The 27,189-nt window shown below is 37.4% G+C and overlaps 1 protein-coding gene across 1 annotated transcript in view; it reads right to left on the reverse strand.

The window, feature by feature from the left end:
• Positions 1-27,189, reverse strand: part of ATRNL1 (attractin like 1) — a gene marked incomplete at both ends in the record, with an annotated part of 528,973 nt that overhangs the window by 108,257 nt on the left and 393,527 nt on the right. Inside the window, one exon of the mRNA XM_080620626.1 lies at positions 25,315-25,422. Within this exon, the coding sequence (XP_080476752.1) occupies positions 25,315-25,422 (108 nt within the window). The remainder of the gene's footprint in view (positions 1-25,314; positions 25,423-27,189) is intronic.

Genomic DNA, 27,189 nt, shown 5'->3' on the forward strand with positions numbered 1-27,189 from the left:
AATATTATGTAATTAAATTTATGTCAACACAAGTCAAAATACATAATGCAGGTTCTGTTACTACAGTCAGAATCAGGTGAGCAGAACCTTGCTTTCCGTTGAAGTCTTTTAGACTTAAAGGCCATTCCAAACTGATGAACTTTGGCATTCTCTGAGCAGTCACTGTAGTCAGTGGATTTCATATACTTTAAGCATCTGTCCAGAATGACCTAGCAGTAGGATGGAATTACCTCTTTGTTGTTTTGACTTTTAAGACAGCCCTATTTAAATGTGAAGGAATGTGTAAATATTTAATTAGACAGCCTTAGAAGAATATGATTTGATAGTGCTTGTTGATTATTACTACCTCAAATCTTTTTAGAAGTCGCCAGGTCTTTCCATATGCACCCAAACAATTTTCAAGAGGGACTGCAAGACTAAACATTCTGTTTTGTAATGCTGTGTAATGGTAAGTATAATAGAATTAGGATCTCTTGCATGTTTTGCAATTTAGCATACATAAAGCTTTCTAAATTACTAGAGAAAGTGAAAATTAACACTTATTTAATCAGTCTAAGCTTGGTAATTTAGCCAATAAAAACTTTTAATTTTTTTTAATTTAAGTTATATTAATTGAAAACAATGTTAACAGTTAATTTTCTGAAAGATGGAGCAACATAAAACCAAACTTGACTAACACTATGATTAATTAATTGATTAGCTAGTTCCTGTTGAGATTATATTCAATATAGTCTGTCAATACAAATTGCTATCAATTGCCACTTTATGAAGTACCAAGAATAACAGGTTCAGGTGCATATTAGAACTAGTTGTCATGAATACCAATTTACAGAGGAAAAATGGATTGTTTATCACCTAATTTAATTTCAAATGCCTAACTTACTTGTAATAACTCATTTTAGCACTGAATTTTCAAGAACCTGAGCACTGTTAAAAGCAGCAGCTTGTTGTAATAAGTTGCAAATTTAAATTCTTCTGTAAATAATTTAAAGCAGCCTATAACTCTATTTTTGCCATGATTATTTAGAAAATGTTTAGCAGTTGTATTTAACACCCAGACACCCCATCCTCCCACTGGCAGCATATTTCATTACAAATGTTTCACTACTGCTGCATTAGACTTGACTGTGCTTTTAATAACATGATAGGATCCAACGTTGCTTCTGGCCAACTCAGCCAAAGTACTTTGTGTGGTCTCGTAGGCCATGCATGCTAGCAAATATACCACATACAGATGCATTTACTACATTTTTTTTCAGTATACTTAGACAGCTGCAGAGAACAGAATTCTGCTCAGAGGTTCATAGGCATTGTGAAAGCAAAGAAAGTTGCTCTGGTTTGGGGCAAGGTACAGGTGTTTAGCTCATCCTGTGCTTTCTGCATCGTATTTCTCAAGTCCTTTAGGTTGTTTGATAGTGTTTGTGAACAAGGCAAGTTTTAGAAAGAAAACCAACACTCAGAGCCGTTTAAAATTGATGCAAAACATCAATTTCTTAATGGCCTCTAGGAAGCTTTCAGCTAGAAATAATTTAAGACATATGAAAAGACCACTCCCTTTCAGATTTCAAATATTCACTGAACTTCAGGTAGCACTGCTCAAGTACACGTACACAAATACATCATAAGAATAAACTAAGATGGCATAATTATTTAGGAGTTTATTAATCTGAATAAAGCTTTACAACCAGGAACCATGGCAATCCATGCCTACTGCGGTAATGTACGTTCTTGCAAGACTTTGCAGTTTCTGAGAATCAATGTACAGCTTTTGTCTTTACTGTGCAAACAAGGCATTGAAACTGATCATGTTCCAGCAAGCTTGCAATAAGTACCCGACAGAGTCCACCAACTTGTACTCATCTCTGCCAAACACTAGCAAGCATAAAGATTACTGCTAGTTTCATTGACTTACTGCAACTCCCTCACATGAATATGCAGGATGTCCATTAGTTGATGCAGATCACTTTGTATTTCAAGATAACTATTGTATTAATACTGTCCTGTGATGTGTGACTTCAAGAAAGACCATAGTTGCAAACAAGCGGCAACAAACTAAAAGGTTTCAAAAGCCTTTTCAACTTTCCTTTAATAACATGAATTGATTTAATAAAGAAAAAGTTCAACAGCAAAGTCTTTGAAATGCCACCTCAAAACCAGGTCTGATTCTTACTTCTTAGCTTCTCTTTCACAGCATGAAAGGCTGCCTGTGTTTTGCCTCATGACTTCTCCTTATGGGAGCTCCCATGGATCATTCTTGTTAGCAAAAAGGAATCCGTTGACTAAGCCTATCCTAGAGCTAACAGGCTGAGCTTACAATGGGAAAGCACTGCAGGCTGAACACATATTGACCAACCTAGTTAAAAACATAGCAGCACCTAACCAGCATTACACTAGCATTGCTGCTTATTAGATTTCAGACAAAACTTTTCCATAAGTAAGAATGTATTTTAGCTTTAACTTCAAGTCACAATAGCAGCAGATTTTACTTCAAAAATTCTGTAAGTCTGATATTTGCCTTCCCAAGAACATATAACTGGATTTTCTCAGATCCATTTGCTCTTACTGTTCCAGGAACAGCTTAAGACGACCAGCTTCAGAAAGTCACCCTGCTCTTTCCATGATCATTTTGGAACACCCTAAACTGCTGTCAGCACACAGCAGAGCACAGTACCCCATTTCGGAAGCAGATCGCTGCAGAACAGGTATGGCTCAGCACTTTAACATTGCAGAAACTTCTGAAAATACAATTCAAAAATCCTCTCAAACAGCTATTTAGATGATGTTCAAAGAGCCTTTGGTAATAACAGAAATAACTCTTTGCCTAGAGGATTACTTTTGAACCAGATTGTTTGTGTTTCATTGTATTGATCCACAGCTACACCGACACAAATGAAGAGGCAATCAGAGATGGGAACTAGTTTCATTACCAAAGCTAACGCCTCACAACCTGTGCTGTCAGGAATCAAGTGGTTATTCCCAACCCTGTCAGCAAGTGTCTGGCACCTGAAAGGCAGGGGAAAAAAGATGGCATTTGTTTTTTTTCTCCTTTTAGAGGGAGAGAGGTAAGTAAAGTATTCTAATTAAGAGTTTATGTATTTATTATAATCACACTTAGAAGGTACAAAAACCTATCTATATTCACTGAATCAAGATAATGGTGTAGTAGACACCATCCCACCCCCGTGGTATGTTATAAACTCAGTAAAAACTACTACATGCTTCAGTTATGAAAATTAATTGTTTGGAAGAAATTTGGCCATACTTCATTAGTTTGAAGCCTGTATCACATCTTAAACCCTTTCAAAATTTAAACTACAAGTATCTGCAATTATCTCAGAGCAGAAAAGGTAGTATTCCAAAGGTTGCAAGGCATTGCCACATGACTAACAAACCATGAGCAGATCAACAGCAGAAGTGACTGATTCAAGTAATAGTATACTTTAAAATACAGGCAGGTTATAACAAATTATATTTGTGATGAAGTATTAACTAGTATTGGCATCCTAAGGCAACTGATATTTGACTCCATAAAATCCATCACTTTAATCATTACATGGTAATAAAGCCTTTCTAATAAAGCTTTCAGATTATAAACATTGATCTGTAAGAAATTGTTATTTACCATTGATAGACACCACATAGCAAGACAACTTTAAGGAAGATGCATGCATCACAGTACAGCTTGAATACAAGGTCCTACATAGAGACAGGATGTTATTCATCCTTAAGTGGGAACTGGGAAACAGTAACAGATGAGTGCAGCAATGCTTTTATGCAGCATTTGTAGTATTATGTTCATTTTTTCACGAGAGCCTTACCAGGCATGAAACATAAAAACCATACCAGCTTACAATCAACACTCAGATTTCATCCTCTGGCTCCAGTCCTAGCCCAAACAAGGAAAACAAAAGATGAAGAACTGCACTGCATTCACAGAACTCCAGTACTATCTGCAGTATGGGAAACATGCTTTGCAACGTGAAGAACTCCATTTGCTTTACTTTTAAAAGGCCATTAAATAAAAATCTACAAGTACCAACAGTAGTACAAGACTTTAAGACCACTTTAATAGACGGAGGCAAAACAAACTTAAGTGTCTCTTAAATTTATCACAGCTCAAGTTGACGCATTATATTATATAAACCCACAGGAAAAGTAGAAAAGTATTAACCACTGGAAAACTGTAGATCCAGATTCAAAAGAGTCAGCTGTGACTGGACTGAAGATATGTAGAAGTGACACCTATTCCCATGATGCTTGTTCCCCCTCAAAACAATTTTGTATTATTTTACTGGCACCTAAATCCAAAGGCAAATTAATTCCTGTTGATACACAGAGAAACTTTCACACCTTGAGAGTTTACTGCAGTCTAAATAGAGTTAATGGATTCAATGTTTATGCCTAACATACACATGCAGGAATGCCGAACATTCCTCTGCTAAGTTTCCTACAGAACAATGAAAGAAATAAGGATTAATTATAGCAAAGTACAATTTTGTAATGTATTGTTAATAGCTTACTAGGGTGAGAGACCAAGATTTTCATTCTACCTTGAAGGGCAATTCATGAACCATGTACTACATCAGTAAAAGTGGATTAAAGGTGTGGAAATCACTTGGCATGGAAATTAGAAAATCCATACCCAGTATTTCCTGTCTCTCAGGACAGCAGTCTAAGTCACATGTCATTTTTCTACCAGGTTTGTTGAAATCAAGGACTCTTTTCACTACAATAGGGGAGTCACAGGTGTGACAACACACAAGAGATCTCATAGCCTTATATTAAGGTCATAAGAAATGATTCTTTGCTGGCTGATGACGGTTTGTAACACCCATCTCTTATGTTATCAATGACTGTTTGAGGCACTGAACTATTGTACAAAGTATGAATGCAGCGGCAGTCCATTTGTTTTTGAAAGCAGAAGCATGAGTATCTAATTCTGCAAGACCATTTTTAGATGTAAATCCTGACTTGACAGCGCTTTCTGCAGCCTGTTTTAGGTACTTTTGAAGAGACATCCCTTTTCAGTAGTCCCCGTTGGCTCTGTTCCACACATCTCTGGATTCAGTTCTGAGTAACACATCTAAAAATGGTTTACTACAGCAATGGGCATTACAATAGCAAACTCTTCTGGGAGAAATTCATCCCAGCACCTCATTTGGTGTTTTCAAATTGACAGCATACTTCTGAATGAGTTCTAGTTAAGCCTTGTATTTTTAGGAAATCTGTAGTAATTACTGATTTATATTTTATGGCTTCTGTTATGCTGAAAGCCATGTCTAGATTGAAGATGGTAAGGGCCAATATAAATGTCATTTATGAGCAGGTCACTGGATAAGGAGTAAAAAAAACCCAAAAGCCTGGGCTCACTTCCAATTTTTCTTTGTCAGTTTTCCTTTGTGTAAAGTGGGATGGATATCTACTAATATATCAGAAGCATTTTTATACCTAAAAATTAAAATAAACGTTACTTACTAATAGACCATTTCAAATAACTACAAAGCTACTGAAATACTGAATTGCTGTCATATCTGCTTTCTTCGAAGGTTCCGTCTGCACTGTACAGAATTTACTACTTAAATAATGAAAAAACATAAATATAAATCAGCAAAAGGACATTCACACTTCAGGAAGCCTGACTCCACAGACCACAAATAACACCCAGATAACAATGACTCTTAGATAATACTGGAACAACCTCACTTTGCTAATTCTGACACTTAAAAACAAGATAAACTGGAGGCTTGCCAGCATTTCAGAAACTTTTGTTGCCACACTATTAATACAGTAATAACTCAGCTTCATATTACATCGAAGGATAAATGAAGTATAACAGTGTTGATTTTCTCTTAACATGCAAACACATCAACAGGATACTTCAGGCAGTGTTCATATAACAGGAATATTTGTTCCATTACAAAGAATACCTTTTATTCCTTTGAAATCACTCCTTTTAATTTTGATCTGTGCTCACACCATATAACACACATATTTGTACTATTCTCTGAGCCCATGCCATGTATAAATGCCTAAGGCACCATTGCAAGTATTGCTAAAGTAGTATTGTAATTTATGAAGAAAACACTAAATTTCATGCATTCATCTTTATTATAAATCTCTTTAGGAGAACAGATTTAAGACCACTTGTTTGTTTTTTTTTTTTAAAAAAAACCAAGATACTTGGTTTTTCTCCTTGGAATCGCAACGAAGTCTTATCAGGAAGGCAGATTAAAGGATTTCAGAATGCTAGAAGTATTGATATTCTCTCCCCTTTATTATATGCAAGGATGAAATTCCTAGCAAACAATTGGTAAGGAATCACATGTAAAAATCATAGGCATGACTATTTTCAGTAAGATGCATACCTGGCTATATTCAGTGGCAGTAATTATGCTTTTTTATCTGGAGTTTCTAGAAGCTGCACACAAAAAACATACCCTGAGAGTTACAGTTTCACTTTAGAAATCAAACAGCTAGTACTGCAGTCTGCCTATGAATAAGCCTACATTATGTGTCTTAACATCAGAAAGGATACCTCAGTTCTGCACTGAGCACATAAACTGGCTTTTCTCCATCTTTTTCAAGCTGGGGCACCTTTGTAGCAATAGACTGCATCCATACTACACCTCACTTGTGTGCACATTCCCAGCACTGTAACAATAGCTACTTCACAGCTTTCTCACCTCCATTCCCCTGCAAAATGCACCACTTCACCCACCTGTGTTACATGCTTTTTTGTAGTAACACAGGAATGCTTTGTGTCTTGGCTTAACCACAGGTGGAGCTTAGTACCACGCAGCCACTCACTCACTTCCCACTCCCTCTTCCCCAGTTGGATGGGGAGGAGAATTGGGAAAAAAAGGTAAAAACCCATAGGTTGATATAAGAACAGTTTAATAATTGAAATAAAGCATAATAATAATAAGAAATAAAGAGAGAAGGGAATAAACACCAAGAAAACCAAGTGATGCTTCACACAATAGGCATTTGAATAATGCAAAAAAAGATGATGCCCAGCCCATCCCCAAGTAATGATCAGCCCTTTCCAGCCAACTTCCCAGTTTCAATACTGAGCATGATGTCCTATGTTATGGAATATCCCTTTACACTTTACATAAAAGGTAGCTATATTCATTTTCCCCCTTCTGCTGCTTTGCAATAGTTGTAGAGATATGCCACTTATTCCGGCTACTGCAATGGGAAGGATTTGGCTTAGGCCACAGCTTTTACTCACTGCATTGCTCACCATTTCTCAACTTTCCATCCTTTTATTTATGGCAATTAAATGAAATCAATTTTATTTACCAGCTACTCAAACTATTCCCTGGTTTTGGTGAGTGGATCAAAATATTTTATAGCACTAATCAGCTATTTACTACTGAACCTCAGACCACTGTAATCTTGGAAGTGAAAGATCTGGATCTCAACTCAATGCAGGCAGCCTCATTCTCATTGCACAGATCATTTCCAAGGTCCCCATATCATAGGGCTAGTGATACATACTAGGCTTTATAAGCAGCAAAGAATTTTTAGATACTTGAGAATTGTCTTATTCGTAGCTTTTTTAAAAACAAAGCTGGTACTGTTTGAGTCACTGTGGAAATGACCAGAAGTGAACCAAACTGCCATGCCCGTATTAGCAGTGGGGAAAACAACACAACATGGACGCATAAGCTTAGGGCATAAGCCCGAAGTATTCTCTTGGTCCTTATCAAAGCAAATACTAATCGTGACTGCTCACTAAAGCCTTCAATTTCCCAAAGTTTCCACTGTCTTAAAACTTAACTTCACAGCATCATTTTTAGAATATATTCTGTGACAGAAGAGCTTAAAGGAGTGTAACGTGAATGTTCATTTGGCCCTACGTCTCTGGTAATGGGCACTATATGAAATATGAACTCTTACCTGTGATGTATTATCTTTTGCTTAAAATATAGCTAATTAGTGTCATTTGTTAGTGATGAGACAGCTGAGTATCATTTCTTGGGTCACATTGACTTCAAGTTGCTTATGACTGCATGAAATTAGTGATAGTAAATTTCTGAACACAAATTTTAGAAGATCCACTATATATCTCATAGTAATCAATACACTGTCTTCACTGAAATATCCAGAGGAAAAGGGGACTGACAGTAACACTTAACAAATTATCACATTCGTTGTAGGTTAAAATATCTATAGATCAGTGGTTTACATTAGTAACATCAGATCACATACAGAGGACATTTTCTCAATTTGTAGTTTAAGTAATTCACAGAATCATTGAATAGTTAGGGTTGGAAAGGACCTTAAGATCATCTAGTTCCAACTCCCCTACCATGGGCAGGGATGTGTTCACCACTTTTGCTTTAAGTATTTGTATGCAATGCTACTGATTCACTTCCGAAGATGACTACTTCACTTTCCAAAGCTGCTGCTCCCAAGATACAAATACAATAATCACACAAGTAATTCTGTTTGTAAATTCTATCGTAGTGTAACTGTCTAGAATTGATCTGTAAAATGACCACATCTATTGTGAAAGCCATTAGAACATCCTTTTAACACGGTGACACTTCTGATCACATAGCTTAGTGATCTAACATGCTTAGGAGAAAGGTATTCGGGATGACTCACTCTACAGCACCTTAGAGTACACAATTTCATCATCTCTGGTTGACAACCAGAGCCAGTAAAAAGATGCAGTTTATGCCATTCAGATGTTTGAACATATCAATTCTGTTTGGTAGCATACTAGCAGACCTAAAGTATACAGTCTAGACACTCTAAGGACTGCAATGTGTCAATAAATCACTGAAAGAAGATGATGGCTTCATGATGTAGCAGGGATTTTTTAATTAATCAGATAAGCACACCTATTTCAAAAAGGAGATACTACCTTTCTAAGTGAAACTTTATTAGGATTAAGAAGAATAACCAGGTTACTTCCTGAAGATGGAAAAAAAGATGCACTAGGGAGAAAAGTTACATCTGCCTGGACTACCCAGTAGGCTTCAGAAGGGATACTAGAAAAAAAATACTAGCATTTACTGAAGAGAGATGATTTTCAATAGTGGGCTCTCCTAAAGTGCAGCTGGTGCACACAAATAAGAGACTATGATTGAGATGTGACCAAGAAGAAAAAGGAGAAACCAAGCAAACGAAAGAGAAAAACATCTTTCCCATTTATTCTTAGTAATAGGTATTTGAAATCTACTTTTTCGTTTGTTTCTTCTTTGAAGAACTAAAATAGCATGGCCAATTTGTATAGCATAAAAAACAGCTTTAGCACAGTTCATCTTAACTTTACTGAACTCCAGCCAAGACACCCATCATTAAAGAAGAAAGAAAAGAGTCTTTTCTCTCCACAGCTCACCAAGTTTCCAGACTGCTTTCCATGGTCAATCATTACTCTTCACACAGAGCTCTTCCTACAGCATCTCTCAGCACAACTCTACAGCCCCTTCAGGAGGGGCTGCAAATTTCACATTTACTTGGATCTAAGCTTGTACAGCTGCTGCTTCTAATTGAATAATTGGTCGAAGCTGAAGACAAGGTAAAAGCCTGTGAGTGGGATATTCATTAACCCTTTCTGTCTTGTCAACCTGTGACCTGTGCCTAGTTTGCGAAAAAGCCTCTAAAAAAAACCCTCCTAAAATACTAAACTCATTTCACCATACATCAGCCACAAACTCAAAACTGTGTTTTGCAATTTCACATGCACTGTCAGTATTTAAACACAGTCTTTCAAAAGCTCTGTCCATTGTATACCAAGGTACACATTGCAACTACCAAAATATAAAGGTTTGTCCCACCAACCTGGTTACTTTTGGTGATAGTATGACTGGCTCAGTGGATGACAGCGGTGGATGGTGTTAACCTTGAATTTTAGCAAGAGTCTCAAAACAGTCTCCCACGGTATCTTTGTAAACAAAATTGTGAGATACAGGTGGCCTACAAGTTAGAAAGAAAGTCTGGCAGTACAGGATTTGTTCAGTCTTGAATGAGGCTGGCTAAGTTGGGATCCTATTGCTGATTCTGACTATGCCATGCTTTTCTCACAGGGATAAGACAATAGGCAGCAGAAAGAAGTTGCAAGAAGGGAAATTCTGATGAGGTATCAGGAAAAGGCTTTTCACAATGAGGGTAGTCAAACGTTTGAACAGGGGCCAGCAAGTTCATGGAATCACCATCCTTAGAAACACTCAAAACACCATCGAACGGGGCCCTAAGCAATCTGATCAAAGGTGGCTTGACTTTTATCCAGGCATTTGGCTCATCCCCAGTCTCTCTGACTGACAGATGACTACAAGAGGTACCTTCAACATAAATTATCTATTATTCTATTGTGCATGATGAATGATGTTTTTCTACAGATTAGATTTATCACATAATTCACATTCAGTAAGTAAAAAAATCTGGATTTCAGCTTAACATGCATTCTTCTAACCAGGATCAGTCCTTGGTCCTATTAATGTAAAGTCTATGACACAGCTGACGAGAAGATGAGGCCTTGTGCTGTAAATACTCAGATAGCAAATAGGTGCATTTTTCTGTCAGAAGTGCCTGCTATAGTGATCATAATGCTGAAACAGAATGGTGCTTGGAGAAGATCTGCATACTGATGAAAACAAGCTGGTTAGAGTTAAAAATGGGCAAGGCAGAGGTGAGCAGAGGAAAGCATTCAGAGGAACCTATAATTATACAGAATATGTACCAAACAATGATCACTATAACCCATTGTATAGAAGTGCTTTTGAATTTCTCATTCAGTCCCAGCTCTCATTAAGCAGAATTTCTGAATAATGCTTTCTGCTTTTCCCAGTTGATTTAAAGTTGTTGCCCCATGTTCTGGAAGATAATGAGTTGATTGTGCTATTATCACCTCTCAGGGCGCCTACAGTTCCATGATATACTTGAACATTTTAAGCCGTCTGAAAAACTATCTGAAACAGAGTAATAGGTTACACCTCAGTAGCAAAGGCTACTGCAGAGATTTCTGTAAAAATATCAGACCTGCCTTTTGCTTTTTGTACTGCCCTTCCTTGGAACATAAATTTGAGGTATCCTCATACTCAGTGGCTGACAGCACATCTAAAAAACTGCCTAAGGGGCTGTGATCAGGCCTTTTTTTTCTCATCTTGAACAATGGAACTTTTCAGAACAAAACCAGTTCCAAGTACTACAGGTGACATAAGTTCCCCAGGGTTAGGTAAGTAACGTTCTTGAAGTATTACTTGGTCTGCAGACTTTCAACAAACTTTCCTATCATTCACCCCAAATTCTAAACAAGTTTCTCTGACTTTGCCCTCTCTCACATGCTGAAACATATACATCAAATAAAACAAAGCATGACATCATGCACTCCTACACTAAATGCACTGGGTTTATGCCAAGTTCTGCTGTGAACATCAATGGCTACAGGCAGTGCATATGCTAATTGTAACACTAAGTCTAGGCTTTGGGAAATATGGTTTGGATTGCAGGCAAATTTTATCAGCATGTCACTCAGTGGTCATATTAGGTGTGCCATTTTATTGATGTGTATTTTGTGTGTTTTTATGGATATATAGTTGTTGTCATATATACATATATATATATATAGTTACTCCCAAAGCATCAAAGCATCTTCCTGTATGGCCTCACATTAATTATTGCTTTCCTTCAAGGTCCTATATTGTTTGTTTGTTCACCCCTTCCAGTTCTCCTCTTACTTCTTTTTCACCCTGAGCATCCTTATATAAATAAAAGTAAGTAATAAGACAGAAATCTTGGTTAGAGAAGCTTATTTAAAATTTTGTTTAGCTAGTTATTTTGCAAAATAGCAGTAAACTGGTTATAAACTGTTGCTAGACCATAACCACACTGTGCTTTGCACTTACTTCTACCACTTAATTATATAGGGAAATGAGAAAAATAGATTTTTTTTTTTTTAAATATTGTCCTGGGTTCAGCAGTAGCAGTCATTTTTTCTCCTTCTTAGTAGCTGGTGCAGTGCTGTGTTTTTGACTTTCGGCCTGGGAACAGCACTGATAACACTGATGTTTTTAGTTACTGCTCAAAAATTTAGTCTAACCAAGGACTTTCTGAGCCTCATGCTCTGCCAGGGAGGAGGGGAAGCCGGGAGGAAGCAGAGAGAGGACACCTGACCCAAACTAGCCAAAGGGGTATTCCATACCACAGCACGTCATGCCCAGGATGTAAACTGAGAGTTACCCGGAAGTGCTAGTTCACTGCTGGGTTGGGCTGAGTATCGATGGGTGGTATTGTATTCTCTTCCCTTGTTATTTCCCTTATCATTATTATTACTGGTGGTAGCAGTAGTGATTTGTGTTATACCTTAGTTACTGGACTGTTTTTATCTCAACCCATGGGAGATACATTCTTTCGATTCTCCTCCCCGTCCCTCCGGGGGGGGGGGGGGAAAGAAAGGTGGGGAGTGAGCAAGAGGGCTGCATGGCTGATTTACGGCCTGGGCTTAAACTATGACAAATGTATATCTGCAATTACTCTGCATTTAACATTACAGAAAAATCCACTATTTCTCAATACATCCATCAGATTAAGTATACTATTTCACTAGTCTAGTTTTAATGATGCTGTAGCAGGATTTGGACCTGGTGCAATGCTGCTTCTCTTGAGTTCAGCAAGTGAGTGACGGGAGAATCTAACTCTGAAAGTACATAGGAGGACTCAACAGTAGATTTTGGAGTTTTTTATAGAATCATAGGATAGTTAGGGTTGGAAAGGACCTTAAGATCATCTAATTCCAACACCCCTGCCATGGGCAGGGACACCTCCCACTAAACCATGTCACCCAAGGCCTCATCCAACCTGGCCTTGAACACTGCCAAGGATGGAGCATTCACAACCTCCCTGGGCAACCCATTCCAGTGCCTCACCACCCTCTCAGTAAAGAATTTCTTCCTTATATCCAATCTAAACTTCCCCTCTTTAAGTTTGAACCCATTACCACTTGTCCTGTCACTACAGTCCCTGATGAATAGTCCCTCCCCAGCATCCTTGTAGGCCCCCTTCAGATACTGGAAGGCTGCTATGAGGTCTCCACGCAGCCTTCTCTTCTCCAGGCTGAACAGCCCCAACTTTCTCAGCCTATCTTCATACGGGAGGTGCTCCAGTTCCCTGATCATCCTCGTGGCCCTCCTCTGCACTTGTTCCAACAGTTCCATGTCCTTTTTATGTTGAGGACACCAGAACTGCACACAATGCTCCAAGTGAGGTCTCACGAGAGCAGAGTAGAGGGGCAGGATCACCTCCTTCGACCTGCTGGTCACGCTCCTCTTGATGCAGCCCAGGATACGGTTGCTTTCTGGGCTGCGAGTGCACACTGAAGCTGGCTCATGTTCGTTTTCTCTTCGACCAACACCCCCAAGTCCTTCTCTGCAGGGCTGCTCTGAATCTCTTCTCTTCCCAACCTGTAGCTGTGCCTGGGATTGCTCCGACCCAGGTGGAGGACCTTGCACTTGCCATGGTTAAACTTCATCAGGTTGGCATCAGCCCACCTCACAAGTTTGTAGAGGTCCCTCTGGATGGCATCCCTTCTCTCCGGCGTATCAACCGAACCACACAGCTTGGTGTCATCGGCAAACTTGCTGAGGGCGCACTCAATCCCACTGTCCATGTCACCGACAAAGATGTTGAACAAGACCGGTCCCAACACCGATCCCTGAGGGACACCACTCGTTACCGATCTCCAGCCGGACATCGAGCCATTGACCACAACTCTTTCCGTGCAGCCATCCAGCCAGTTCTTTATCCACCGAGTGGTCCACGCATCAAATTGATGTCTCTCCAATTTAGAGAGCATTTATATTTTATGCATATTCAATTTCTGATGTTCAGCTGGCTCTCTATATATTAAAATGGCAATAGATTTTCTTTCTTTAAAATATTCTTCATGTGAAAAAAAAAAAAAAAAAAAAAAAGGCACTTTACACATCCATATGCCCAGAAGAAAATGATCTCATTAGATCTCATTGCCAAAGTCATGTCAGCACCTCTTGGTATATTTAGTGGTGATCTTTAAGAGTGTCCTACACTTGTGTGTTTTGTGTTGCAAAGTACAAATTATGTTTGTGAGTCATTGGATAATATTCTTCTTTTCTGCACATAAACTGGTATTTAAGTGTGTTCAAAAGGGTACACTGGATTCCTTCTGATTCCTCCAATTTGAAAAATTTCTCAATATAAAATAAATTGCTTGTCTACTTTTACAAAAGCCCAGTGGCTTTTCCTTTAATAACCATTACGTTGTTTGTGGAACAGAATAACTTTATTTATTAACTTGAGCTGATTCAATACTTATACATCTTTTTTAAAGCCCTAAACAGTTGAGACAAGAAGCTGACAGCAAGTATCTCTTTAAACTTCCCAGTTTCTTATTGAATGCTGGATAACAAAGATAAGAAAAAGGTCATCTTGTCAAGGTTATAGTATAAGGAGTAGCACCTGGAAAGGCAAAATTCTACTTTAAATAGCATTCCAATAATATAAATATATACTAAAGATGAAAAAAGCAAAATTTAATTTCATACCTATCTGTTAAAACCTTTACTGCTTCACACTAATGAACAATAATGTTTTACAAACTTGGTTATAGGAAGCTCTAATAGATTTGTAAAATACACTGTATTCATAACTGGAAGTGATCACATATCACAAGTACTCCTTCGTTTTTAAAGGATTTCCTCCTGCAGATATTTCCCTGATACAAAGTTAGTGATCTTCCCAATATCACTGCAGCCTCACTGCCTTTGTAATGACCACTTTACGACTGCTTCTACTTTACTGCCATATACCATTGATAATCTTTTGATTTCTGAAAGAAATTATGGCTCCTTTAAGACCATTAAAGTATAGAACCATTGGGTCCTAGAGTCCTGACTGAGCCCACTAATTTTTCAAATTCTAGTATTATGGTATTTTCTATAATAAAAAACATTTTTGAGATTATTACTGAAGCTTAAACGTTATGCAATGTTTCTACCTCTGTTTTGCTAAAGCCAGTGAATGGAATCCATGCCCTATAACTTCTATAACCCAGCCTCCTCATAGCCTTTTTGACATCTTGGGTTCCTCACACCAAAGAAGTGATCTAGTCTGCCTGTAATTACTACCATACCTTTCTAAACAATCAGTGTAAAAATGAAAATGCAGGGGGAAAAACAGGACTCCCCTTCCTCAATACCAGAAAAACATGGACCTGATGGAGTGGGTCCAGAGGAGGACCACAAAAACGATCAGAGGGATGGAGCACCTCGCCTTTGAGTAAAAACTGAGAGAGTTGGGATTGTTCAACCTAGAGAATAGAAGGTCCTGAGTAGACTTTATTAAGGCCTCTCAATGCTTAAAGAGGGCTTATAAGATGGAGACACAGTTTTAATAGGACCTGTAGCAACTGGAAAAGGGGCAATGGTTTTAAACTAAAAGAGAGGAGATTAAGGCTGGATGTGAGGAAGAAATTTTTACAATGAGGGTGGTGAAACACAGAAACAGGTTATCCAGAAAGGTGGTAGATGCTCCATCACTGGACACATTCAAGGTCAGGTTGGATGGGGCTATGGGCAACCTGATTTAGACAAAGATGTCCCTGCTTATTGCATGAGGGTTGGACCTTTAAAGGTTTTTTCCAACTCAAAGCATTTCATGATTCCTCTGAGAACACTGAGAGCAAGAAGAAGTGCTATGCAGCACATTTATATTAAATTTCTCCAGCTCTGATGGACATATAATGAGTGGGACCTGAATTCGCACAGTACACATCAGAAGAGTGATCCAGGCAAGGAGAAAGCTCAGCTTCAGGTTCTACTGAGTCCAGGGGGTTCATGGTCTACCTAAATAGGAACACGATACATCCTTTTTCTTGAAATTAAGCCACCATGCAACCAGAAATTCAAGAGCTGTGATACCAAAAGCACAGTAGGTGGATCCAAAGTTAGACACTGAGATGGATCCTGCCCACAGGGAACACTTTACTACTTTTCCCTTCCGGAGGAGTGTCCGGGTTATCCAAGCAGTCAGATTCCCTCTTGTCTGTTCTTCTTTTCATCACCTGATCAATCCACTTCTGTAGCTGTAAAAATAAGAGTATGCTCCCACAGGATGGCTAGGGCTATGTAGGTATAGTCCCCCTTCAGCTCAGTGGTTTCTTAGCTCATGGACAAATACTATCCTCACTATATTATTGCACAAAAGGTGGCCATCTTCAAAATCAGTTTAGTTGTAGCCCTGACCAGAGATAATATTTTAGTCTTTCCTGTGGACTTAGGCAAAGCTTAGCCAGTAACTCTTTGAAAGCCGAGTCTATAGACCAAGTTGGAAAGTGCCTGCTGGGAACAGTCTTGGGAAGTAAGCAAACTGGATGGCTCTCTGAATCTTAGGTGAGGTTTAGGCATCCAGGTGGTGGTGCAGGGCAGGTGCACTGCCTTCTCTGCAATAATTTCATATCTATTTCATAGTCAAATTTAGTCTGATAGAAGTTACAGAATGGTAAAACTTGAGTGAAAACTGGCATAACCTATTAGATTACCTAAGAATACATGAAAAAAAAGCAAAGGCACTGACTGTACTTTTGTCTCCTGTCTGCTGCAGTTTCAATATGTGTTGTTGTTGGCAGGAAAAACTGAAACTCAAGTACAGACCCAGGCATGCAGGTAATGTCTCTGAAGTAAAGCTAAGGACTACAGGCTGCCAAATATTAAGCAAGATTATACAGTAGCCAGTTCACCTGGAAACATGAGAAATAGCTGATGAAATACTATAGTTTCTGTATGTATTTATTGTTCTCCTTTACTTTTAAAGTGAGAAACATCCTACTTTAAAGATGTGAAATAATTTTTGATCTAAACCCAAAAGAAATACTCAGAAAATGTATATAACTGGAAAGAGCAGCCTGTCAGAGAATGGCATGTGCAAATCAGGTGCACAGTAAGGCCCAGCCAATCAAACAGAGAAAAATGTCAGTCTATGTGCTTTTAGTTAGTGTGATAGCATAATTATTTCCATGCTTTGGTATGTTCAGTTTTTAAACAATTCTGGAAAAATCTCATTGTCATGGATTTGCTAACCAAAGGCAAGATTCCCATAAGCAAGCCTTGTTCAAAGACAATCCCAGAGGTACGCACATATATATTTTGGTTTGCATTCACTGCATTTTGTACCTTTATGAAACAGGATGTTGGAAAAATTGTATTCATAAATTTTAATGAGCATAGGACATGTACAGTCTCATCATTCATAACATTTACAGACACATCTAAACACTTCTGCTTTAAAACAATCAGAGTATTTATTTTGATACTTTAAATTTGCAACTAGGCGTAATACAGTAATTTAACAATTTCTATTCACAGCGTGCCAATAGCGCTGAAACACCTACATTTAGCCAGTCAGCTAAAATTCCTGCTAATTGTTCCAATTGAGCATGAAATTTGTTGGCAATTTTGTGCAACACAAATCATATATTTCTATCCAAACAACTTCTGTAGTCATCTGATTACGTGGTACATATGCCAAATACATTTTGTGAAGTGGAAAGATACATTTTTATCAAAAAACCTGCTCAAAAATCAGGTTTTCAGAACTAATTGTGAATTCACAGATCCTACAGCCCATAAGCCAATAAGCAGAGGCTTGACTCTCGTTAGCATGAAATACTAGGGCATCAACCTGCATATAGACAAACCTCCTATACATCATGTTTAAGGCATTCTTACAATGTCTGTTTGCCATGAAAGTAAACTGACTCAACAGAAATAAGCAAGAAAATATAGGGATTAAAAACGTGTTTTCTCTAAATTTAGAGACAGGAAACATTCCAGAACCAAACTAGAATTTTAAAAAACTTTAAGTTAAGGACTCTGTCAAAACATCAACAAGTTTTAAGGTGTTAGTATATATTTTAGCAATAAACACACACATGCAACTGTGATCTGTACGAAAAAACAATGTGGCTTACTCCAGGCAGCATCTCTCTGATTATTTTTAGACTTCACATATGCTGAAAAAGAAAACTGTTACTTAGATATCTAAAAATATTGTTAACTTGATTCTGTGCAAGGAATTGAACATCTATACACTTTACACTGAATAGAGTTAGTATACATACACACAAAAAAACATAGCTGTGACCAGTATGCATGAGCAACTAGCTTAGGTATTTGTTCTAAATCACAGGCTCAGAACATTCACACAGTGCTAGATATAAATTTAAAGAGCAGCAACAAAATTCTTATGCAAATGTAAAGATATTTGATTGGGCTACACTACTGTACATGACCATTGAATTAAATGATGTGAAATCTAAAAAACTGATTTCCTGAAAAAAGCTTCATTATATAAGGAAGAAGATATTGCAAACCAAATATTGCTGCTTTCAGGTAAACACTTTTCTCTAATAGAAGAACTACCAAATGCTAATTTTACATCTGATATAACATCCCTCACACGTTATCACCAAAGGGTACCCAAGGTGAATAAATCCTTTGCAAAGAAGAAAAATAAGATTTGAAGGTAGGATTCAAAATAAAGTGACTCAGTAGTTTAGGAGAAAGTCTTTCAGTTGAATAGGGCTGAGGCTGTGGGCAGAGAAGAATGCAGTGAGCCATCAAGGTCAAAGTGTAGCACAAGATAATGGTGCTCTTGAGGGAGTGGACAGCAAATTTAGCAAGATCTTTTGAGTAATACAGAAAAACAGAAAATGTTGTCCAATATAGATTCTCATCTTCAGAGTCAGGTGTATCATCTGACTATATTTATCTAAAATCTAGTAGCATAGGCTGCATGGATTTTGAAAGGCTATAAACAGGGTAATGCACTGGTTAAGACAAAAAAATAATTACATCATGAACACAGACTTCAAGGAGAATATTGAAACTATTTCAGAATGGATTGGAGATCATGTTAGGCAGACCTACAGTCATGGAGAGACTAGGGGTCAGGATGACTTAACAGTTTCTGATCTTACAAGAAAACGGAGGACATAAATCAATGAAGATAACAGCAAAAGTGAAGAGAAGGGTCAGAAATATTCAGTAACAGAAAAATAACAGTCCAATGAAGATAATTAAACTGTTCAAACAAGAAAAATGGAGTATTTTCAGATAGCATGCAAAAGGAAGAGCTAGGCAGCAATCAAAATAATAACAAAGACAGAGCTGAAAGGAGAGAAGCTAATGCAGCTATGATTCATGGTACCTGGGAAATGTTTGTCCAACCTGCTCTAAAAAGCTTACAATAAAAGAAATTCCATCACCTCCCCAGGCAATTGATTCCAGTGATTCAGCTTTATTACGAGAAGCTTTTCCTGATACCCAGCCTAAACCTCCTCTACTACAATTTAAGTCCATTACACCCTTGCTGTCTATAGCGCACGCAAAGAAAAGATTGTTGCCCTTTGGATTGCTACTAACCTTTTGCATGTTTAAGGTTATTATTTTGACTCCTTTCAATAGTCTACTCTCATTTCCTTGACTTTTCCTTGTACTTATATTATCTATATCTGATTGTTCACATTGTTCTCAACTAAATTCTCTCTTCTCCTGGTCTCCTTGAGCTCCATTGCCACAGGCGAGACACAGTACTTAGTTAAGCCCCTTCCATTGCCAAGCAGAGTTTAGCTTGCAGACATAACACATGGACAATATGGATAATCCAAATCTGGAATTAGCATGAAGTTAAAAAAGAAACAAGAAAAAAAATCCCAAAAACTTTGTTAGGAAGAAAAAAAAAAAAAGTTAGGAAAACTACAATTACACTCAGGGATGAGAGTTCTAAAAACAGCAACTCAGCACATGCACATCCAAAGGCTTTGAAGGGGAAGGTTACAAAAAAACCCCAATGAAACTTGCATTTCTTAATGACATTAAAAAGGGTAGGTGTCTAACCTGCTTCCTTGAATTCAGCTACAGCTTTTGCAATCCCTGGAATCATTCAGAACAACCTGAAACTTTTTGTGTGTGATCATGGCTGAACCTGCCCACAGTCTGTATCTTGCACTTGGCATCATACTTTCCTCAGCACTAAGCATGATAAAGATGGATTAAACAGTGAAACTATCCTTCCCCATCCAGGGGAATGTCTGGTTTACCTACATGATAGTGTGGGATAATGTCTACTTATCCCACCATAACAATAAATACTAATCAGATTTGATCATATTTAAAACAGAATTTATAAGAAATAATTAATATACTAGTATCTTCCTTGAAGTTCCCAAAGTTCATCTCCCCAAAAAGCTTGCAAGAGCAACACATGCAACTATATAAATTACATAGCATGACTTTTAAGTAAAACAGTGCAAGTATAATGGCCTTTGATAGCTCCTGTTGCCAAACACATATTGCCTTTTGGTCACTGGAAACAAGATGACAGTTCTAGGGGCAATTTCATCACGATCTTAAATAAATCATTACTTTCTCACAAGGAGACTGAAGTTATCCTCTGACACTAAGACTAAAATTAGGAACTAAGAATATCAAGGGGCAGTCTGATGACTTGTAACACAGTTGAGAAGAGTCTGTTCCTTGATATTAGACACTATGTCATCAAAATAATGCAGGTGTAATGTTGATGAGCATACAACTTCTTTAATTTTGCACAACGATTACGTTCTATTTATTTGTAAATCAAGCTAAAAAGTTCTGACATATTATTGGCAGGAGAAACCAGCAACAAAGCTGATTAGTATAAATTTCAGCTACCTAAACCTCACAGACCCCTGCTATAGGTTTTTCATGTGTTTTAATAAGGCACTCTGATTTCCAATAGCCATTTTTGGTATAATGATAGCTACTGGTGTTGGTGTTGGTGCATACCTTTCAAATCTTTTGCTTAAATAAATGAGAAATAATGGCTTATATTTGCTTCATACTTATCAGAGATGCCTGAAATTCAAAACTTAATTAACGCACCATAAATATTACTTAATGCTTGCTAGAGAAACAAAGATAGATTTTAGTTGAAATTCAAAATTCTTGAGATCATCTCACCTTGTCAGAAGTAGAGAACAATCTAATACCTGTGACAACTCTACAGGAAACTCAGCAACTTGATGGAAAAAGATTTACTGCATTTTTTTCTGCAGAAATAATTGTTAAAGAACATTGATTTGCAAAAAAAAAAATGGAAATCCAATACTGTAAAGATATCAAATGGATTATCATCATAAGAGCAAATCTGCACTTGGTTCTTATTGCAGGCAATAGCCCATCTGTTTTTACTCCAGCAGATGCAGCATAGTAGATGCTACTGTCCAGAGACTTAGCATGACCATACATTAGAGTTTACAGTAGTGCCCAACTTATCTCTCAGGCCTAAAGAAAAAAAATCTGCCTCTGTTTCAAAAGAAATCCATGGGCTTTGAATGGGCTGAAAAATACCCAGGACTTAGGCAAAGCAGGACAGAAAAAAACCCCAACACGTTTATATTTGTTTTCACCTAACCTACAGATTAACTAAAATGACTGTCAGCAGCACAGAGGAAGTGACTCTTTAAAAGTGATTTATATTTAGTGGAAAAAAATGTTGCCTAAAGGAGGCTTATAATACGAAGATAGCCTAAACAATTTAGCTTTTGGGAAATACTAAGCAGCAAAAAGCAACCAGGTCTGGAAATTACTTAGATGTCTAGAAAAAAAGACAAGAAAGGAATAAAAAACCTTTTAATACTAAGGGCACTGAGTGTCAAGAAGCACTGTATCTATTGATCTATGATGCTATCTCATTTTTTTCTGATGCTGGCATTGAAAAAATTAAGGTGGTATCAAAAAAATATCACAATATTCTCAAACTCTCTGGACAGGGTGCTTCTGGTGTTCTCTTGCTCTGCTCCTAACAGCCTGTGCTACGTGAAACTGCAAACAAGGGGACTTTAGGAATTCTTTCTTTTCTTTTAGCTGCCCTTGGGACACCAGCCACTTCAATGTAGCCTCCCCTGACTGTTTCTTTCTTGGGATCCATAGGTTCACTGTCTGCTCTAGTTTCTCCCAAAAGCGAGGGAAGAAGAGTGAGAGGTGGCCTGCTTCCATTCTCACCTTCTCTTGTAAGAGCTTATACAGATTTCACCACTTTGAAGTCGGGAAAGCAATGGAAGCAGATAAAGATGCAAATTAATGCTGGCATTGGTATAATCAGTATAATAGGATAATTGTGCCAAGATTCGTATCATGAATATCATGCCACAGCAGGAGTTGGTATTACTTCACAGATTTAGAATTAGGATACTATGATGCTATCAATATCATTAGCAAGATAGTGATTTATACCAATAAGGGAAGGAGGGCAAGGGAAAAACTAAGTTTGATTTCTTCTGTGTTAGGTTTAAGCTGACAATAACATACATAATAGTTGATGTAAGGCCAACATGACAGAACGGATGACAAGATGAGACTTGTTAGTGTCATGTTGTGATTCAGTTACACAGAAAGGTAGCCTAAGGAGGTAAAAGGTTGATGAATAATATGGTTTAATTGGGAAGAGCAAAGGCTATTGTTAGTGACTGAAAACGCACTCAGACAGCAGGAAACAGAAGTAATACGATGCAGCTTAAAGTTTTTTGAAGGAGTTAATATCAAGGTACTGTCATTTTGTTGGCAAAACATTAAGAAAGATAGACTGGCTGGTAAAGACTCCAAAGCAGAAAGAGAGCCCGAAATAACAGATTCAACTCTCTCCTGTAATGCTTTCAGGATTTTATTTTAATCTGTGGCAAATTGCTGCTGACTGAAAACAGACCCAAATATATCAGTTGTGTTGTAAGTATCTAAACTAGGCCATCACTTTAAGTACACTATTCATACCCTTATTTTCTTAGATATGCTTTCCAAACACTGGGCAAAATGTGCCTTACCTACTGCACACTAAAACTCTACAGCGAAACAGTTGCTCTAGATATTTACAAATAAATGCAAATAATAAAACAAAAGCTAACCAAATGGCATACTGGAATTACCACATAGATAGCCATATGAATACTGCCATGTACCAGACCACCAGTATTAATTTAGGACACCAGCTGTAAAAAACCATGTAAGCCAGATGACATTAATGAACAGCGGTCTTACTATGCAGTTGAATGGGAGTCTTGTAGTAATATCTGGAAGAGTTCAAGGACATGTGCCTAAAGGACCCATGGATCAATACACTGCCACTGGAAGTGCTGGAGTTATTACAATGTCAATAAAAGTATACCGACAATGTCCAAAGTATAAATGAGTAACACAATGTCAATAAAAGTGTGAGGTGAGGGAATGCAGCCCTCCAACATTAAAATTGGAACTCCTGGTATGTCAGTAGAAGATCTTCACAATGCCAGTGGGAACATTTTGAAGAGATATACTGTATATTCCTAATTTTTACCAAAAGATGTCTAACTTTAAAAGATCCCAGTGGGCGTCAGGTATCACAGGATCATTAAAATAGTTTCATGATTCTAAATACAACAGAATTAAGTTACAGCTACTTCATACTATCCTATTGTTTAATCATTGCATCCTGGAAATGCATGTATGACTCAAATTCCCTACAGTCTGAAAGAGGGCTGAGAATGAAGAACAGAATAGCTACTACAACTTTTAGTGTCCTTTTGCAAACTGAACATAGACTGGGAATAGAAGATTAATAAAAGAATATACATAAAAGGATAATCAATACTTTAATCACATTCATTTAATCCTCAGCACAATGCTTTGTTTTGATATAGATCAGCATATTGTAATCCCAAGGAAACTCTGAATGAACTTCATTCTGTGTATAACTACGTATTCATTAGGAAAAAACACTATGGAAATTGAATACTAAACAATTACTAGAAAATGCTAGACTAGAAGAAAATGCTAAAAAGCCCCTGTAAAATATAATTAAAATATTTTAGCATCTGCGTCTTTGAGTGCTAAATAAAAGATATAAGGAAAGAAAATGTGGCAATTAACTTGTGATGTTTACTTCTAAAGTTTAATTAAATAATCAGTATATACAGAATTAAGAGTTTGGATGCCTCATCTCCCACTCATTGCCTCCCTCTGAAAAGACAACAGACAAAATGTTCCCAGATACCAGTGCTGAAACAATGAAATCACGTTCAAAAAGAGTTAACTTTTAACTACAGTGTAATGTGCCCCTCAGTCTGGGGAGCTGGAGAGGCCTTCTGTTCCAAGATAAAAGGAGATAGAAATATGGTGATATTGGTGAAGAACATGGGGGTTCTAGTATTTGGTTAGAAAATAACAATGCTTCTTAAAAGAGATATGGAATTTTTATTCACTATCTATTCCAAGTACTGAAATTATGCCAGCAAGAACAATTGTGATTGCTTCCCATACAATAGCAGGACAGAGCACCTCAATTTGTAAGTACTCAAGAACTGTTTCTTTTTCTTTCTGCTATGAATCTGTTTTTCACATTGCTCACTTCTCCAGGAACCTCAGAGATTTGATAGAGTGTATTTAATCTTCCATTGAAAGAGGCTATTGAGAAAAGTAAGAGAAGCTTTGAATTTAAGAGGAATTGGCAGCAGTGAAAAGAAAAGTACAATCCTGAAAGATTTCAGAGCTATCAGATCTCATTGCCAGGTCCCACCATAAATAAGATAAAGCAATAACTGTAAACACAATATTGTATATAAAAGTAAATGAATAAAGGATTACGATCTACCAAAAGCCCAACCTAGATTAGATATTTATTATTATCCACATATTATAATTCTCCTTCTATTTTCAGGTGAAACTTCCAGAATCCATTTCATGCATTATTACACTATTCCAATATCACATTGCTTTGCATATTATTATTTCTTTTCCAATGTACTGCAATTACAATAAAAGAATGCAGTAATACAGCCATTATCTACTAACAAAACTATGCAATATACTCTGCGTTCTTTAAACCTGTACATATAAAACCCAACGCTGAAATTCAACCCACAGCCGCTTTATTAATTTCTTTGTTTGTTTACCGTAATCTCTGTTAATTAAGATGGATGTTAACTAGGGGCACTGTGTACTTGAAGGACTGAGTATGAGGTTTGCATCCTTCTTAATGCCTGTGTCTTGCATTCCTTCAGCTCACATCCATCACGGAAGGACTGCCAGGTGAGCTGACTGTCACTCCAGCCCAGGCTAATAGATTCTCCAGTGGCCTTTGATAACAGCTCATGCCATGCTATTAAAACTGCACCTTGAAAATGGCATAACATACATAGCTGAGACTTGTCAGCTCCAGGTAATCAGACGCTGCTTGGTTTCAGAAGCAGATGCAGATGAGACTAGCAATGTAAATATGCAAATCACAATGGTCCCTTGTCAGCACCACTGTTCCTACCTCTAATGGCCCTCGTAGAAAGTCTGTTTGCTCAGCTCCTACTTCCAGTGCTACATCGACAGAAGCAAAGGGGCGGCTGGCCATCTGCTGTCGCTCCCGCATAAGTTGCTGATGAGGAAAAAATGATGTTTTAACAAAACATTAAAAAATGCATCAGATATTAGTCTGCCCTACCATACCTCCCATTATAACATAAGAATGCAAATAGCATGCAAATAGTCATATTTGTAACATTAAAGGGAGAAAGTTATACTAAATTTTCATCATCTATGTTTACTCGAAAACAGCCCGGAGGGCTTACGTTGTCTACTAATGGTCTTGCAGCTTGAACTCTGATGAAATCTCCAAATGAAAGCTTCCCTAACTGACTGTTCACTCTAAATAACTTTGCTATTTGTGCAAGTTGCAAGCAAATATGGGAAACAGTTGGAAAAAATAGCTGAAGTCTAATTCTACTGGTAATGCATGCATTACAGCACCTGCCAAGAACAAGTCCACTTGGCCTTCAAATTTTCATACTTCACTACTAAGCCAGATGGAGTTAATAGTGTCAGGACTCATAATTTTATGCAGTATCTTTTCTGCAGTTACTTAGAGATGAAGAATAACGTGTCAGGACTGGGGAGTCTGCATCAGTGTATTTAAATGCAATCAGCTATGTTCACAGAGCTTGTATAATCCCTTCCAATCATACCCGTGCGTACAGAAGTCCCAAGGAAAACCACAAAGCTAACTCATATTTCTTCTTCAATCTGTAATTATAATGCTCATTAAACCATGATGAATAAAAATGATGACCAGCACTAGATATTACAGATCTTACTTCAGTGCTTCAGTGCAACTAATAAAAGCATTATGAAATATTTAAAGTGAATGAGTCGTACAATTAAAGTCGTGCGCTTCTTCAACTGAACAGGATGTCATAGTATCTTGAAGACACAAAATGATTGCAAAAATGTTTTATTACAAAAGATCTAAGATTCATTTCCTTTATTATGTCTCTGGAAAGCTTAAAACAGTAGAAATTGGTATTTGAAAGTAAATTACATTAGCACTGTGACGTACCGTTCATAAAAGCCTTTGAAATAATAAAAGATATGCAAGCAAATATTTGCTGACAGCTTCATAATAAACACTCTTGATTTAAGGTCTGTTACAAAGAAACAAGCTCATTTTGTAATACTTCTCATACATTTGGTCTTGACTTGCATTTTAAGATTGTCTGTAGAAATCTAAAGAAGCACTCGTAATGTTAAAATCAAAACAGTATAGTAATCTCCTAAAGCATACCCAGTACATTCCTAAGGCTTGGGTTTTATAAACATGCAGTGTATTTGTCAGCAGGCACGTGTACAAATGGGCTCCCATTATATTATACCAAAAGGATAGTTGATAATGTCTGTGTGTGAAACTGCATGTTTTATATTCAGAATAAATAAAAGCCTAGTATGAATATCTAGATGGTTAAAATTTATGTTTTTAAAAATGAAACTGCTGGTCTCTGTATACTGATTTACATCAGTACTGATCTGCATCAGTACAATATATTCATAGATTTTACAGCAAGAAAGAACTACTATGACCCTCCAGTCTTACCAACAACTTGACAAAGAAATTTAAAGCATAAAATACTGAGTCACTAAATGCTAAAATTTAGTGTATCTAGCTGCTTTCCTGCCTAAAAACAAACCAACAAACAAAACCTAACAAAAAATAAAGAAAACAATGTTGTTAGAGCAGTCCTGCCACATGGAACTCATTACAGTATTGTAAGTCTACAGAGCTATTGGCAAATGCTTGCTTTTTAATGGGAAACCAAACGTTGTTTTAAACAAATAGAATTGCTTGGGGAAAGCACTTAAACGAGCAGAATTA

The sequence above is a fragment of the Psittacula echo genome (assembly GCF_963264785.1).
Source record: "Psittacula echo genome assembly, chromosome: 6".
NCBI classification, from domain to species: domain Eukaryota; kingdom Metazoa; phylum Chordata; class Aves; order Psittaciformes; family Psittacidae; genus Psittacula; species Psittacula echo.